General features: G+C 54.9%; 1 protein-coding gene across 4 annotated transcripts in view; it reads left to right on the forward strand.

Annotated features, from left to right (window-relative positions):
- Positions 1 to 16,410, forward strand: part of ITGAL (integrin subunit alpha L) — a 37,804-nt gene that overhangs the window by 9,569 nt on the left and 11,825 nt on the right. For 2 of the 4 annotated variants that reach the window (XM_036309798.1, XM_036309799.1), the window contains exons 10-21: positions 2,267 to 2,340; positions 2,420 to 2,552; positions 6,156 to 6,307; positions 6,605 to 6,742; positions 7,216 to 7,413; positions 7,563 to 7,693; positions 9,210 to 9,370; positions 9,473 to 9,624; positions 11,815 to 11,904; positions 13,823 to 13,879; positions 13,972 to 14,045; positions 14,304 to 14,445. In XM_036309798.1, coding sequence (XP_036165691.1) covers positions 2,267 to 2,340; positions 2,420 to 2,552; positions 6,156 to 6,307; positions 6,605 to 6,742; positions 7,216 to 7,413; positions 7,563 to 7,693; positions 9,210 to 9,370; positions 9,473 to 9,624; positions 11,815 to 11,904; positions 13,823 to 13,879; positions 13,972 to 14,045; positions 14,304 to 14,445 — 1,502 coding nt within the window. The remainder of the gene's footprint in view (positions 1 to 2,266; positions 2,341 to 2,419; positions 2,553 to 6,155; positions 6,308 to 6,604; positions 6,743 to 7,215; positions 7,414 to 7,562; positions 7,694 to 9,209; positions 9,371 to 9,472; positions 9,625 to 11,814; positions 11,905 to 13,822; positions 13,880 to 13,971; positions 14,046 to 14,303; positions 14,446 to 16,410) is intronic. The other 2 variants (XM_036309800.1, XM_036309801.1) reach the window with 1 other exon arrangement.

Consider the following 16,410-nt stretch of genomic DNA (forward strand, 5'->3'; position numbering starts at 1 on the left):
AAGAAATTATATACAGAAGCTCACCTGGGACATGAGGTTGGAGGCAGGCTGAATGGTAGTAAGGGGCACCTCCTCAGTGGCTGACGCAGAGCTGAGAGCTCTCCTGAAAAAGACCTCGGGCAGGAATTTAGGAGAGAGCGATTTAGGAGCAGCTTCCATTCCCTCTGAAATTCCTTCTTCCTCCTGAAGTTTAGCTTGGTCCAGGCTGAGGCCCAGGACTGAACTCTATCTTGCCGGAGTCAGCTGAGCCCTGTGGAATGACCATAATGCCTTACCCCGCCCTCAGCTTCTTCATTCCGTTATCCTAGGCCTCAAATGACTTAAGATGGGTAACGGGCTGTGGCCAACTGCAAGTAGCCCATAGGCGCTCTTCCTTGGTCCAGAATAGAGAAGATTTTGATTGGCATCAGCAGAGGGAGGACTGGCCATGGGAGGGTATTTCCCCGGGAGGCCTAGTCTGCTGGAAGGGACATGGTTCCCACAGGGAAGGCGCCTTTGCTGGGCCAGAGCTTTGGTGTTCAGCTCAGCACGTTGGTGACATCGGGCCCAGCCCCCACAGTCTGGCTGGAATACCTCCGTTCAGTGTCCAGGAAGCGGGAATGGGAGAGTCCAGAAGCAGTGTGGTGTGTATAGTAGAACCAGGCAGACCTGCTCAAGAATCCGCTCTGCCTGTGCTGCGTGGCCTCAGCCAGGTCATTCTCCCTCTGAGGCTCCCCGTTCTCTGTTAAAGGGGGATGATGGCGCCGATCTCACAGGATTGTAAGGTGTAACTGTTGTACTAGTTTCCGAGGTCTGCTATAACCAAGCACCACACAGCAGTGGTTAAAGCAACAGACATTTACTGCCTTATAGTGTTAGAGGCTAGGAGCGAGAAATCAAGGGGTCAGCAGGGCCATGCTCTTTCTGAAAGTTCTAGAAGAGCGTTCTCCTTGCCTCTTCTGGCTCCTGGTGTTTGCCAGCAGTCCGCGGCCTTCCTCGACTTGTACTGCGTCGCTGTCACATGGCTGTCTTCTCCCCGTGTCTTCACGTTGTCTTCCCTCTGTGAGTGTCTGTCTGTGTCTGAATTTCCCATTTTACAAGGACGTCAGTCATATTGGGTTGGGGCCCACCCTACTGACCTCATCGTAACTTGGTTACCTCTTAAAGACCGTATTTCCAAACAAGGTCACATTCTGAAGTACTGGGGTTAGGACTTCAGCATACCTTTTTTAAAAAATATATTTTTATAAGCATAACCAATGGACACAGGACCCTGGGGGGTAGGGGAGGCTGGGGGAATGTTAAGGGGGGGGAGGAGACATATGTAATACTTTTGTAATACTTTAAGCAATAAAAAAAATTAAAAAATATATATTATTGATTTCATAGAGGAAGGGAGAGGGAGAGAGAGAGAAACATCAATGATGAGAGAGAATCATTGATCGGCTGCCTCCTGCACGCCCCCCACTGGGGATTGAGCCTGCAACCTGGGCATGTGCCCTTGACTGGAATCAAACCCGGGACCCTTTAGTCCACAGGCTGATGCTCTAAACACTGAGCCAAACCAGCTAGGGTTCAACATACCTTTTTTAGGGACCACAACTCAACCCCTAACAACTGCTTAGCAAATTGCTCAGCTCTAAATTATACCTCTTACTATCTGTAGCCCTTATCCTCCCTTCTGACCTGCCCTTACTCATCCTTCAGGTCTTAGTTTACTTATTTTTAAAAATATATATTTTTTATTGATTTCAGAGAGGAAGGGAGAGGGGAAGAGAGAGAGAAACATCAATGATGAGAGAGAATCATTGATCGGCTGCCTCCTGCACGCCCCACACCGGGGATCAAGCTCACGACCCAGGCATGTGCCCTGACCACCAATTGAACCATGACCTCCTGGTTCATAGGCCTGATGCTCAACCACTGAGCCATGCTGGCCGGGCAGATCTCAGTTTAGATGTCACTTCCTCTGGTAAGTGTTCAGGTGTAGTTTGAAGGTAGAACCAATGTGAGTTAGTGATACAGTGGAGATAGAACAGGGGGACCGGGCGGAATCAAGGTTTATTCCCGGGTTTTCAGCGTGATTCCCGAGGAGGTGGGGGTGTCATCCGCTGATGGGGACGTCCTGGTGGGCACCGAAGTCGAATGCTGCATCCCAGACAAGCTGATGGCAGTAGCTGGTCACCCCTCGGGGCTCATGGAGGGGAAGCCACTGGCAGACGCTGTGCTTCCCCTCAGTCCCGCGTGGCACTGTGCTTACTGCTCCTCGGTCTCGCCTGCCCCTTAGGCACAAACAAGCAGGACCTGACGTCCTTCAACATGGAGCTGTCCTCCAGCGGGATCAGCGCGGACCTCCGCGGGGTGAGTGGGCTGAGCGAGGGCCAAGGGAGGCCGTGGGCGCAGCCGCCCGTTCTGACCCTGCTCGCCTCCTCCCGGGCAGGACCATGGCGTCGTGGGGGCGGTCGGCGCCAAGGACTGGGCCGGGGGCTTCCTGGACCTGCAGGCCGACCTGCGGGGCGACACCTTTGTTGGCAACGACCCGCTGACCCCGGAGGCGAGAGCCGGATACCTGGGTGAGTGCCGCTCCTCACGCGGGTCGGGTTCGTGTGGTTTTCAGGGCCAGGGGGTCGCTCAGCCTGACTTTCAAAACAAGTAAATGAAAGCAGTTAAGCGGCAGGAACGCAATCAGAGTTTAAATACGGTGACAGCATTCTTAGCTTTTCCCTGGACAACCCCTCAGCTGGGTGTCAGTCATGCTTTTATTTTCCGTATTTTATGAGGCCTTATAGCAGTGGTTCTCAACCTTCTGGCCCTTTAAATACAGCTTCTCATGTTGTGACCCAGCCATAAAATTATATTCGTTGCTATTTCATAACTGTAATGTTGCTGCTGTTATGAATTGTCATGTAAATATCTGATATGCAGGATGGGCTTAGGCGACCCCTGTGAAAGGGTCGTTCCACCGCCAAAGGGGTCGCGACCCACAGGTTGAGACCAGCTGCCTTAGAGCCTGAAGCTTTGCCCCTCCCAGGGCCAGCTCATCCCCACAGAGAGCAGACAGCACGCCTTCTCTGTGCCAGCCAGCGACCCCTGAGCACCAGCTGCCGCTGTACCTAACTTCTTACACCACGCCAGTCTCCCCCCACCTGCCAGGCACTAGGCACCCAGAGAAACCCCTGCAACCCAGAGCTGCCAACATGATCACACTGCCGCCCTCAACTTGCTCAAGCTCGCTCGCCCGGCCTCAGTCATTCCTCCCCTCAGACACCTCCAGGCCGCACTCGCCCTCCCTCCCCCTGCCTCCTTCCTGACCTGTGCTGCCCCTGTGGCCTGGCTGGCCTCCCCCCCCCACCCCCCCCACCCCCCCGCTTTGGGGAGCTGTGAGTCAGAAGCGTCTCTCCATGGCAGTGACCTGTGTAGTCACTAGTCGTTCCTCTACATGAAACCCAGGGACAGTTAAACAGCCCGCAGGTTACAGGTTACGGGGGACCAGCAGCACCGCCCGGCTCCCTCCTGCTGAGTTTCCTGGAGCCGCGGTGGGCGCAGCCCCAGCTCTTCCGCGAGTGCGGTCACTCCCATCGCCCCGTGCCTCCGCCACCGCTGCCGTCTTGCCCTGCCCAGGCGATGGCCTCTCAGGCTGCAGAGGGCCTCGCCTTGGAGCTCTTCCCATCACATTCATGTCGCCAGCCTGTCCCAAGGCGCAAACGGGGCCCAGGGCCCCGCACAGGGCTGCTTGCAGCTCTGCCTTCCCACTGGCCGAGAACCACCTGCCTCATGCAGGCCCTGGGGGGGGGGGGGGGGGGTCTCCTTCATTCAACAATCAAACCACGAAGATCTTGTTAAATTCCTCATCGGCATCTGCTCTTTAGGGAGGCTGCGCTCAGGGATTTCTTTTTCCTTTTTCTGAGGTTCTCTGCTGAGCAAGGCGCTGCTCTGAGTGCGTGGCGCTGCTCTGAGTGCGTGGCGCTGCTCTGAGCGCCTGGCGCTGCTCTGAGCGCGTGGCGCTGCTCTGAGGGCGTGGCGCTGCTCTGAGGGCGTGGCGCTGCTCTGAGGGCGTGGCGCTGCTCTGAGTGCGTGGCGCTGCTCTGAGCGCCTGGCGCTGCTCTGAGCGCGTGGCGCTGCTCTGAGGGCGTGGCGCTGCTCTGAGGGCGTGGCGCTGCTCTGAGGGCGTGGCGCTGCTCTGAGTGCGTGGCGCTGCTCTGAGTGCGTGGCGCTGCTCTGAGTGCGTGGCGCTGCTCTGAGGGCGTGGCGCTGCTCTGAGGGCGTGGCGCTGCTCTGAGGGCGTGGCGCTGCTCTGAGGGCGTGGCGCTGCTCTGAGGGCGTGGCGCTGCTCTGAGTGCGTGGCGCTGCTCTGAGTGCCTGGCGCTGCTCTGAGGGCGTGGCGCTGCTCTGAGGGCGTGGCGCTGCTCTGAGTGCCTGGCGCTGCTCTGAGTGCGTGGCGCTGCTCTGAGTGCGTGGCGCTGCTCTGAGGGCGTGGCGCTGCTCTGAGGGCGTGGCGCTGCTCTGAGGGCGTGGCGCTGCTCTGAGCGCGTGGCGCTGCTCTGAGCGCCTGGCGCTGCTCTGAGCGCGTGGCGCTGCTCTGAGCGCCTGGCGCTGCTCTGAGCGCGTGGCGCTGCTCTGAGTGCGTGGCGCTGCTCTGAGTGCGTGGCGCTGCTCTGAGTGCCTGGCGCTGCTCTGAGTGCGTGGCGCTGCTCTGAGTGCGTGGCAGGTATTGACATACTCGATCGCATTTTATCTTCACGACAGCCCTGTGAGCAGGGATTTTATTATCTCTAGTTTAAGCCGAAGGAACTGGAGAGGTAAGTAACTCCCTCGGGTCACAGACCTGGGGCCGGGAGCCCAGGAGCCTAGGCCCAGGTGTGCTGGCACCTGCACCGCGGCCTTCAGGGTGGATTTTTGTGCTTTAACATCCGTAAAATAGCTGCAGTGTCGCTCAGTAAAGAGGAAGAAATAACTCCCAACACGAATCTCCACCCGCTACGTGTGCGGGTGCACGCACACACGTGTACGCACTTATGAATAAATTATAATACAATCGTGAGTGCCTGTTACGCTCCATCCTTCAGATCTTAGTTCAGATAGCACCAGCCTAGTGCTAAGCGTTTTCTATCAATGGCCTTATTTACTTCTCAAAAACCACCCTGTACGGTTGATACTATCCCCATTTTTAAAAAACCTTAAACCGAGGATATGTTTTTATTGATTTTTAGAGAGAGAGGGAGGGAGCGAGAGAAACATTGATGTGAGAGAGAAGCATCTGTCGATTGCCTCCCAAACGCGCCCTCTGACTGGGGATGGAACCCTCGTCCTTTTGGATGGAGCATGAAACGAAGCGCCAACCACTGAGCCACCCAGCCAGGGCAATCCCCATTTTTTTAGATGAGAAAACTGAGGCTCGATAGCGAGGAAGTAATAACAGGATTAAAACCGCATCTGTCTGATTTCAAAGGGCAAGTTCTTAACCTTGTGCTTCAGCAACAGACATGAGTGAAGGGAGGGTGGCTCGGCCTCTTCACCCTCGGCTCCTGCGCCATAGGCCCAGACATCTCTGCCTTCGCACCCGCTGTCAGCTGCTCTAAGCAGAGAAGATAAAATTGGGTCAGTGCCCTGCTTTCTGGATCAGAGCATCCCTATTGGCTGGCGCCTGCTCTGCAGACTCCTGGGTGCTTCCTGTGGTATCTCAGACATTTCATCATTGCTGGGAGGGAGGGGCTGGCACCTCGCCACCACCGCCACCACCACCACCGCCAGCGAGGTGTGATGCACGAAGATAACCTGAAGCCTTATCTTTAAGCAGGAAACGTTCCGATATTTGTGCGAACTTTGCATCCTTCTTGCTAATCTATCCCGTTTGATTGTATTGTGTATTTGAGAATGTCGTCTCCTTACCACCCCAGGTGAGCTGAGCAGCAGGAAGGCGCGGCGTGCGCTGCGGCTGCTCTGCTTGGCTGGCGCGGCCACGGCCTGAGAAACGCAGCCGTGGCCGTGGCCATGGCCGTGGCCGGGATGGAGGGTCTGCGCCGCGCCCGGCACACGGCTCCTCTTCTCGGGAGGCCTCCTGGGCATTTCAGTGCGACTGTGCTGCTGACCAGCTCCCCGGGGCCTCTGCCCTCCCCGTGTCACCCTCTCCCAGCAGTCATTGCGTTGCTGACTCCAAGTCCATGCTCTCTCCGTAGGTTACACAGTGACCTGGCTGCCCTCCCGGGGTCTCACGGCACTGCTGGCCGCTGGAGCCCCCCGATACCAGCATGTGGGGCGGGTGCTGCTCTTCCAACAGTCGGGGGACAAAAGACAGTGGAGCCAGATCCAGAGAATAGACGGGACCCAGGTGAGCATGGCCCACGGCGCCGCCCGCGGGGACCTCACGCTGCCTCTGCACCAGGCCCGCCTGCTGCCTGCCGGCCGGCGCCCAACCTGTCGCACCTGCTCCGCACCCGCCCTCTGAGGCAAGCGCTGTCACCTCCACTCGCCAGCTAAAGAAACCGGACCCCGGGGAACCCCACTTGTCCGGGTTCCCCCAGGCCCTGAGTGGGATGGACGGACTGTCACTTGGGGCACTGGACGCAGCTGAGGAGCCGGGTCTCCTGCTCACAGGCTCCTCCTCAGCCGCCTCCTCTCCCTGAAGGTCGGCTCTTACTTCGGTGGCGAGCTGTGTGGCATTGACGTGAACCGAGATGGGGAGGCGGAGCTGCTGCTGATTGGAGCGCCCCTGTTCTACGGGGAGCAGAGGGGCGGCCGGGTGTTTGTCTCCGAGAGGAAGCAGGTGAGGACCAGGCCATGGAGCTGAGGGGGGGGATAAACAGATTTCCAGGCAGCCCAGGCCCCAGTCACTTTGAGTCTTTCCCTGTCGGATTGTGTGTGAACCAGACCTTCCGGACCACAGACAGGCAGGCGGCAGCTCACGCTCAGGGACGGCGGGCAGGCTGTGTGGCAGGCCCAGGGCACCCTGTCTGTGTGTGCGCCCTCACGTGGCGCTCACAGGCACCTCCCACGGTGCTGCGACCCGTCTCTGACGAAGGCGAACTCGCGGCTCAGCAAGGCTGGGGCCTTCCAAAGCCACAAGGTCACCAGAGAGCGAGAGGTGGAGCTGGGACTTGAGCCCCGTCAGCCGGTGGCATCATTCCGGTTTGAGGGACCACAGCGGCGTTTCTTTAGTGTGCGTCACGCACGAAAGGCGCGCCCTGTGAAAGCTTGCCGAGTGACTGGGGTGGGCCCTGTCACCTCGCTCCTTCCCAGCTGGGGTTCGAGGTGGTCTCGGAGCTGCAGGGGGATCCTGGCTACCCCCTTGGGCGATTCGGAGCGGCCATCACTGGCCTGGCAGACATCAACGGCGACGGGCTGACGGACGTGGCGGTGGGCGCCCCTCTGGAGGAGTGGGGGGCTGTGTACATCTTCAATGGGCAACCCGGTGGGCTGAGCCCCCGGCCGAGTCAGGTGAGGTACCCTGCCTGCCAGGTAAACCCATTCCCAAGGGCCCGGCAGCCTCTAAGCCCAGACCCCACCCCACCCCGCCTGACCCCACTCGTCCCACCCTCCAGCCAGCCCTCTTCCCAGCTTAGCATGAATTTCTCTCTTGGTCTCAGCGGATAGAAGGGACCCAGGTGTTCCCAGGAATTCGATGGTTCGGACGCTCCATCCACGGGGTGAAGGACCTGGGAGGGGACGGCCTGGCAGACGTGGCTGTGGGCGCCGAGGGGCAGGTGATCGTGCTGAGGTAAGACAGGACTCCCAGGCGCCACCTACAGTAAACGCGGCTTCCGTCCTTCCAACAGGTGCTGTGCTAACGGCTTAGGCGCTGGCTCACTCGGTCTCCTCTCCCCCCTGTGGGATGGGTTCTCTGGTTACACAGGCTTCATGCCTCGTCCCAGGAAAACTGCTGCCATTCAGCAACAGACTAGGATTTGAACGCAGGCCTGTCTGACATTAAAGCCTCGAGAAGCAACAGCATGTGAAGGCCCTAGAACAGCCGTGGGCAAACTACGGCCCTCGGGCCGGATCCGGCCCGTTTGAAATGAATAAAACTAAAAAAAAAAAGACCGTACCCTTTTATGTAATGATGTTTACGTTGAATTTATATTAGTTCACACAAACACTCCATCCATGCTTTTGTTCCGGCCCTCCGGTCCAGTTTAAGAACCCATTGTGGCCCTCGAGTCAAAAAGTTTGCCCACCCCTGGCCCAGAACCAAGTGCCCTGGACTCAAGCACTGCCATTGACTTCTCGGGTGATCCTACCCCTGTCACTTAGCTTCTCAGGCCCTCAGTTCCCTCGTCTGTGAAATGATGATTAAGCCCCTGCCTTACCCGTATCTTAGAGTTATTGGAGATGTCGTGTAACATCATCTAGTGAACAGATATTTACTAAGCAGCTACTACGCCTTACATACCGACTTGGGTACCGAGAGTAGAAATTAGACAAAACGAAGTGTAATTGCAATGGTAAGTGCTGAGGGAAATGAACAGGGTGCTGTGAGAACGACGAGCAGGGGAGACCGACTATAGGTTGAGGGGCCAGAAACGGCCGCTCTGGGGAGGGGAGGTCTGAGCTGGGACTTGGAAGATGAGAAGCAGCCAGGCTTGCAGAAGTCTGGGGTAGAGCTTCCAGTGGGAGACCAGGCTGTGAGGCCGGCCAATGTCTGGTGGGCTGGGACGTGCTCGGCCACGGGAGCGTGTGTGGGAGAGACGACGGGAGGAGGGCAGGGTGGTGTGGATAGTAAAACGTTTGGATTTTATTGGGAGCATCGTGGCATCAGTGAAGGGTTATAAGCATGGAAGTAGCTCAGTATGATTTCTCTATTTTTTAAAAAATATATATTTTTTATTGATTTCATAGTGGAAAGGAGAGGGAGAGAGAAACATCAATGATGAAAGAGAATTATTGATTGGCTGCTTCCTGCACGCCCCCTACTGGGGATGAGCCTGCAACCTGGGCATGTGCCCTTGACTGGGATTGAACCCGGGACCCTTCAGTCCGCAGGCCGACCCTCTGTCCACTGAGCTAAACCGGCCAGGGCTGATTTCTCTTTTTAAAAGCTCACTCTTCTGTATGGAAAATGAAGACTGCCAGACTGAACCAGGAGTTAATGAGTTATCGTTATCGTTGCAAGGAGACACTGACGTCGCCGTCTGCTGTAGAGAGGGGGCCCCTCCGGACTCTGTAGATGGGTTTGTGGGTCTGAGTGGGGATTGCAGTTGAGGCCAAGGGAGAGAGTGGTTGTTTCCTGCCTGCAGCTCCCGGCCTGTGGTGGATGTCGTCACTCAGATGTCCTTCGCCCCCACCGAGATCCCGGTGCACGAAGTCGAGTGCTCCCAGTCAGCCGGCAGCAAGAAGAAGGAAGGCGTTAACATCACAGTCTGTTTCCAGGGCAAGCCCCTCATGCCCCAGTTCCAAGGTCAGTGCTGTCCCCTGCTCCCCAGAGCCTCTGCCCCCCCGAATCCAGGCTTATGGCCCCAGGATCCACCACCGTTCAACTCCTGCCTTTCACTCCGCTCAGGACTCCTGGTTACCAACCTCACTTACACTCTGCAGCTGGACGGCCATCGGATTCGAAGCCGGGGGTTGTTTCCAGGAGGGAGGCGTGAACTCAACGGGAACATAGCCGTGACCCAAGTCGAGTCCTGCATTCCGTTCTGGTTCCACTTCCCGGTAAGGGAGCCAGCAAGGCTGCACCAGGAAGTGAAGGGGGATGAGCTGAGCCGAGAGAGGCAGCTCTGGGTGCAAGGCTTAGCTCTGGGTCACAGCTGAGTCACAAGTCACTTTGATCTCTCTGTACTACCGTTTCCGCTCCTGTGCGACAACAGTAATAACACCTTTAGCGTATTTCCTTCCGGTCCTTAATCTATATACAGGCGTTTTCCACAGGACTATGACTGTAAGGTACTTACCATTCCTTCCTACTCTTTTCCTATGTCATGTATTAACGCTGCTGCCCAGCTTTCATAATCATTTGTCAGTACTACAGAATACGCAGGGGAGAATGTCACTATTTGCCAGGTACACACGGGCAGTTATTATTCATCTCCATCTCAGAAAAAGGTTTTTTAATATTGACTTGAACAATTGCTAAAACACCCAAATTCCGTTCGCTCATCACAGTCCTGTGTAAAATAGGTTTGACTCAGTGGTTCTCAACCTTCCTGATGCCGCGACCCTTTCATACAGCTCCTCATGCGGTGGTGACCCCCAACCATAAGATTATTTTTGTTGCTACTTCATCACTGTAATGTTGCTACTGTTATGAATCGTCATGTAAATATCTGATCTGCAGGATGTATTTTCATTGTTCGCGACCCACAGGTTGAGAACCGCTGTGTCTCTTGAACATTGCATAAGAGACTCGGTATATGATTGGTGTATAAAATCTTGCAGTTGGCTTTATATTTTTCATTATGGGAATGTTCAGGCATACGAAAGTACAAAAAATAGTTGAATGAACCCCCAAGTACCTCTCACCAGTTATCAACTCAATTTATCACCAATTATCAATTATCTCAACAATTATCAACTCAATTTTATTTCATTCACAGCTTAACTAGTGCCCCTGTGCCTCCTCACAGACCTGCCCCCCCATTACTAAACTTGGAAATTTTACACATAAATTTGTCAGCAAAGAAGCTCTATGATATGCTAGAAAAAAATAAAGTTTAGACTTGGGAGTTGGAAATATTTGGGTTCATTTCCTAGTTCTAGTCCTTAGAAAAATTGTGTCACCTTTTTAGACCTTATCTTCCTCCCCTTTAATGTGGAGGGTTGGTAGAAACTAGGTGAATACGATTTGAGTAACTTCAAATGTCCTGTCAGGCACTGGTAACAACAACTAAGACCCACCCCTGTTCTTAAGGAACCAGGCTATCCTATATAATAAAAGCCTAATAGCCCTGACCGGTTTGGCTCAGTGGATGGAGCGTCAGCCTGCGGACTCAAGGGTCCCAGGATCCATTCCGGTCAAGGGCATGTACTTTGGTTGCAGGCACATCCCCAGTGGGGAGTGTGCAGGAGGCAGCTGATCGATGTTTCTCTCTCATGGATGTTTCTGACTCTCTGTCCCTCTCCCTTCTTCTCTGTAGAACATCAATAAAATTTATTTAAAAAAAAATAATAAAAGCCTAATATGCTAAGTGTCCAGTCAGCCATTCAGCCAATCAAAGTGTAATATGCTAATGATATGCTAAGGCCACTCAACTGCTTGCTATGACATGCACTGACCACTAGGGGGGCAGTCACTCCAACCAGTAGGTTAGCTTGCTGCTGGGGTCTGGCCAATCGGGACTGAGTGAGATGGGTCAGACATGCCCTGGAGCCCTCCCGTGGTTCCTCCCTGGCTGGCCAATCTGGTGGTCAGTGGCTCAGCCACATGCCAGGCTGATGGCTGGTGCACGCAGTGGCCCGCCTCTGCAGCAGCGCTAAGGATGTCCGACTGCGAGCGGGCCTAAGCCATCGGTCGGACATCCCCTGAGGGCTCCTGGACTGCGAGAGGGCGCAGGCTGGGCTGAGGGACACCCCCCCACAAGTGCACAATTTTCGTGCACTGAGCCTCTAGTTCTAGAATAGTCTTTTTTTGGTGCAGGCTTTCATAAAGGTTGCCTAGAGCAGTTGGACAAAGATTCGGGGTCTTCCTGTGGTGGCTTAGCAATGTCTGTGTTGAACTGGAACTGAGGAATGACACCTGGGCTGAGAAGCAACCCCGATGTGGAGTAAATGTATTCCCGCTACTAGTACGAAGACAACTAGTTACCAGCATTCCATCAGTTATAAAACCTGGACAAGGGGTGCATGTCCCTGGAAGTGTGGCAAAGGTTAAACTCTTGCTGTAAGCTGTATTCTTTTCACCCTCAGGTATGCATTCAGGACCTCATCTCTCCCATCAATGTCTCCCTGAACTTCTCTCTCTGGGAGGAAGAAGGGACACCGAGAGACCAAAGGGCGGTAAGGAGACATCAGCTGGGGGAATTGACAGGAAATAGAGGAGAGTAGAAATTCAGTTAGCAACACTGTGTTATAGTGGAGTCTTTGGTTTAAAGCAATAGAAACCAAACATGGCTTACTTAAGCAGGAGAGGAATTTATGGGAGTTTGTATTTAAAAGAAATTTGGAAAAGCAAGATTGGGAAGAAGGGGAATCAGGGTGGAGGCTCTGAGGCTTCTCCAGGGGAAGACGTGATGAATGGGCTCTTCAGGGCATGCATCTCATTGGTCAGAACATAGTCACATGGTCACACCTGATTACAACACTCTGAGAAACACATGTGGTCATGTGACCAGATTTTTAAAAATGGAGGTTCTATTTTATTTATTTAAATATATTTTTATTGATTTCAGAGAGGAAGGGAGGGGGGGAGAGAGATAGAAACATCAGTGATGAGAGAGAATCATTGATCGGCTGCCTCCTGCACGCCCCACACTGGGGATTGAGCCCGCAACCCGGACATGCGCCCTGACCGGGAATGGAACCATGATCTGGTTTATAGGTTGACACTCAGCCACGCCGATCGGGCTGGTGGCTCTACTTTAAAGGTAGATGGGGAGGGAGGATATATGGGGACAACCAGCACTCTGCCATTGGCACTAACTTTTGAAAAGCCAAACTGTCATATAGGAGCTCAGGGTAGAAGAGTGATCTGCAGTCACTATTGTCAGAAAAAGACTTTCTGGGGGAGGCGCCGTTGCCGTTGGGTCCTGTGGGATGAGTGGCTCTGGGTAGGTGGAGCGAGGAGAGGCAGCGGGCACAGCATGAGGAAAGGTAGGGGGTAAGTTCCAGGCAAATGGGAGGTGGGCTTGGCTTCTGGCAGGACAGCTGAGCAAGACAGAGTCCCTGACTGCCCATTTGGGGGCTGGCGGTGGCCCAGCGGGTGGCGGTATGAAGGTTGAGGTTGGGTTGGAGCAGTCGGCAGAGGCTGCCAGGACCCCTGCCCCTCAAGGAAGTCAAGAGGCTGCTTGGCGGTTGACCCAGAAGCAGAGGAGGCTGGAATCTCTCTAGAACAGCGGGCGCCAGCCTTTCGGACCTCACGGACCACCAGTGGCCCGCAGACCACCGGTTGGCGACCGCTGCTCTAGAACATACAACTGATAGCCCATAAGATACTGCTGTGATCTCATTATGTCAGGATGAAGTCCCAACTCCCTCTCAGGGCTTGCAAGGCCCAGGGACCTGGGTGGGCTTCTCTCTCCTGCCCCTCTGACCCACGGCCCTGCACAGGCACAGTCTCTCTTGCCTCGAGCCCTTGTGAGGACTGTTCTTCCCCCACCCCCTCCCCACCCCTCCCTTTCCTTCCCTGGGCTCCCTCCTGCTCATCCTTTAGATTTCCTTTGAGAGGCCACTCCTTCAGGAAGGCCACCCCCAATCCCCACTTGTGGGGTGGGATTTCCTCCTGCATTCCTCTACATGTCCCCCCGTAAGCCTGAAGGTGCCAGGTCGTTTCTCCCACCAGACTGGGAGGGCAGGAGTGTGTCCATTTGGTTCTCGGCGCATACCCAGTGCCGGCATGGGGCCTGGCCCAGAGAGGAAGCTCTGGAAATATTGTAAAAACTGACCTTGATCTAGAGAGCTGTTGTCGGGGGCGCTGGGGGTCACAGAGGGAGCCCAGAGGACATTCCTGCCAGGGAAGGAGCTGGGCCGGGAGGAGCTGTGGGCTGCTCTGTCAGGCCTGACCTGTCCAGAGAGGGAATGGACACCCCGATCCTCAGCCTCCCCCGAGGAGCTACCACCAGAGGGCGGCTGCACAGATGGCCTTGGGCTGGGTCAGGGGGTGGGCCCTGCCCTGGGAGGGTGTGGTCCTGGGAGGGGCGACCACAGCTGGCCCAGCAGAGCCTGAGCCACTAACCGCTCCTGTCACTCCTGTGTTCAGCAGGGCAAGGACATCCGGCCCATCCTGAGACCCGCCCCCCACTCAGAGACCAAGGAGGTAAGAGGGGACGAGGGGCTGCGGGGAGGCCAGCGCCAGGCCTCCCGGGTCTGCGGGCCTGAGCCTCCCGTCCTTTCTCCTTGGCCTGTCAGATCCCTTTTGAGAAGAACTGCGGAGAGGACAAGAAATGCGAGGCAGACCTGGGGCTGTCCTTCTCCCCTGCAAGGTCTGTAAGGCTCCCCTCCTGCTCCCCTCGGAAGACCCGCATCCGCACTCACTAGATGTGTTCTCTGGGCCTCGGTTTCCTTCTCTGAGAAATGCCAATCCCTGCGGCTCTCCTGTCAGGGTTAAACGAGGCTGGAAAACGTCAGGCCTGCGCGCAGGAGCTGTATTTGTGGGTTATTTTGTCTGGACTACCACAGTCCGCAGTCCCGATCCCGCTTCCTTCACCTTAACCCCCGTGACGTTCCCGGTCTCCCCCCAGATCCAGGGTCCTGCGGCTGACCCCCTCTGCCAGCCTCGCCGTGGAGCTGACCCTGAGCAACTCGGGCGAAGATGCATACTGGGTCCAGCTCAGCCTGGGTTTCCCCCGGGGACTCTCCTTCAGGAAAGTGGAGATGCTCAAGGTGAGTGAGAAGGCAGGGCCCGCCCGGCTTCCCTGCGCGTCCTGCAGCTTCTGCCGCCTCTGGACACTCAGGCGGCCAGGCATGGGCACCGCAGCTCGCAGAGGTCTTTGGGCCAGGTTTGGGCTCGCAGCCCGATGGCCACCCTCAGGCTGGGTGGCCTGAGATACAAGTTCACCCTCTCTGAGCCTCAGATTCCACAACCAAAAAATGGGAACCTGAGAGGGTCCCGTGACAGGGGCTCCTGGACCTGCGGAGCAAGAGCATGCGCCAGGGGCCGGGAGACCCAGCTCCGCCCCCCGCAAGGCGACCCATGTGTTTTTGAGGCCTGGGTTGTCTTAAATACAACTTGTGTTTTTAAAATTGTTAGTACAAGAGTAATACATGATCCCCACAGAAACTTGGGAATTACAGAAACATTTAAAGAAGATAATCACCCATACTTCTACAACTCAGCAGTTACTACTTTGAATATTTTGGTATTTATCCTCTGTTTATACATACAAATTGCATTACACACACACACACACACACACACAGTATATATACTAGAGGCCCGGTGCATGGATTTGTGGGGTCCCTCGGCCTGACCTGCGGGGATCGGGCCGAAACCAGCTCTCTGACATCCCCCGAGGGGTCCCAGATTGTGAGACGGTGCAGGCCAGGCCGAAGGAACCCACTGGTGCACAATCAGGGAAGGGAGGAACAGCAGGAGGGTCCAGAGCATGTCCAGCCCATCTCACCCAGTCCTGATCAGCCAGACCCCCAGCAGCAAGCTAACCTACCGGTTGGAGCATCTGCCCCCTGGTGGTCAGTGCACATCATAGCGACTGGTCAAACGGTCAGACACTTAGCATATTAGGCTTTTATTATATAGGATTATATATTTTCATTGATTTCAGAGAGGAAGGGAAAGGGAGAGAGAGATAGAAACATCAATGATGAGAGAGAATCACTGATCAGCTGCCTTCTGCACACCCCTACTGGAGATTAAGCCCTCAACCCAGGCGTGTGCCCTTGATTGGAATCAAACCTAGGACACTTCAGTCCGCAGGCCAACACTCTATCCACTGAGCCAAACCAGCTAGGACAATTTATCTATTTTATATTTCTTTTTTACTAAAATGGCATTTTTTCTCCATGTTTTTTTAATGTTTTTATTGTGGTAAAATATATGTAATATAAACATTACCATTTTAACCATACAGTTCAGTGGCTTTGAGTACATTCATGATGTTGTGCAACCATCACCGCAATCTATTTGCAGAACTTTTTCATCATTGCAGAAGTTCTGTGCCCTTAAGCAATAACTTCCTGTTCCCCACCTTCTTCCCATGTGGCTCTAATCTGCTTTCCGTCCGTGCATTTGCCTATTCTGGATGTTTCCCATGAGAGGGATCATATACTTGTCCTTTTGTGTCTGTATGACTTCACTCAGAATAATGTTGTTGAGGTGCATGTGTAAAGTTCATTCTCTTTTAAGTGTAGGTAAATTTCCATGGTTTCTCCATTCGTCTGTCGGTGGACACCGGCCTTATTCTTACACAGCAACATCCAGTGCTTCCTCGAGGGGCATCTAGCGGAGTGATAAAGAACTAGGGCTGTGCCGAAACCGGTTTGGCTCAGTGGATAGAGTGTCAGCCTGCGGACTGAAAGGTTCCGGGTTCGATTCCGGTCAGGGGCATGTGCCTGAGTTGTGGGCACATCCCCGGTGGGGGATGTGCAGGAGGCGGCTGATCGATGTTTCTTTCTCATCGATGTTTCTGACTCTCTATCTCTCTCCCTTCCTCTCTGTAAAAAATCAATAAAATATATTTAAAAGAAAGAAAGAACTAGGGCTGTGGAGTCAGACAGGCCTGTGCTCCAGCCCCTGCCAGCTCCCTGCCAGCTTCCTCAGCTGTGAGACCTTGAGCAAGTCACTCAGCTCCCCTGACCTGTTTCCTTATCCCCGTCTGCGGCTGAAACCTG

Source organism: Myotis myotis, unplaced genomic scaffold (genome assembly GCF_014108235.1).
Source record: "Myotis myotis isolate mMyoMyo1 unplaced genomic scaffold, mMyoMyo1.p scaffold_m19_p_5, whole genome shotgun sequence".
NCBI classification, from domain to species: Eukaryota; Metazoa; Chordata; class Mammalia; order Chiroptera; family Vespertilionidae; genus Myotis; species Myotis myotis.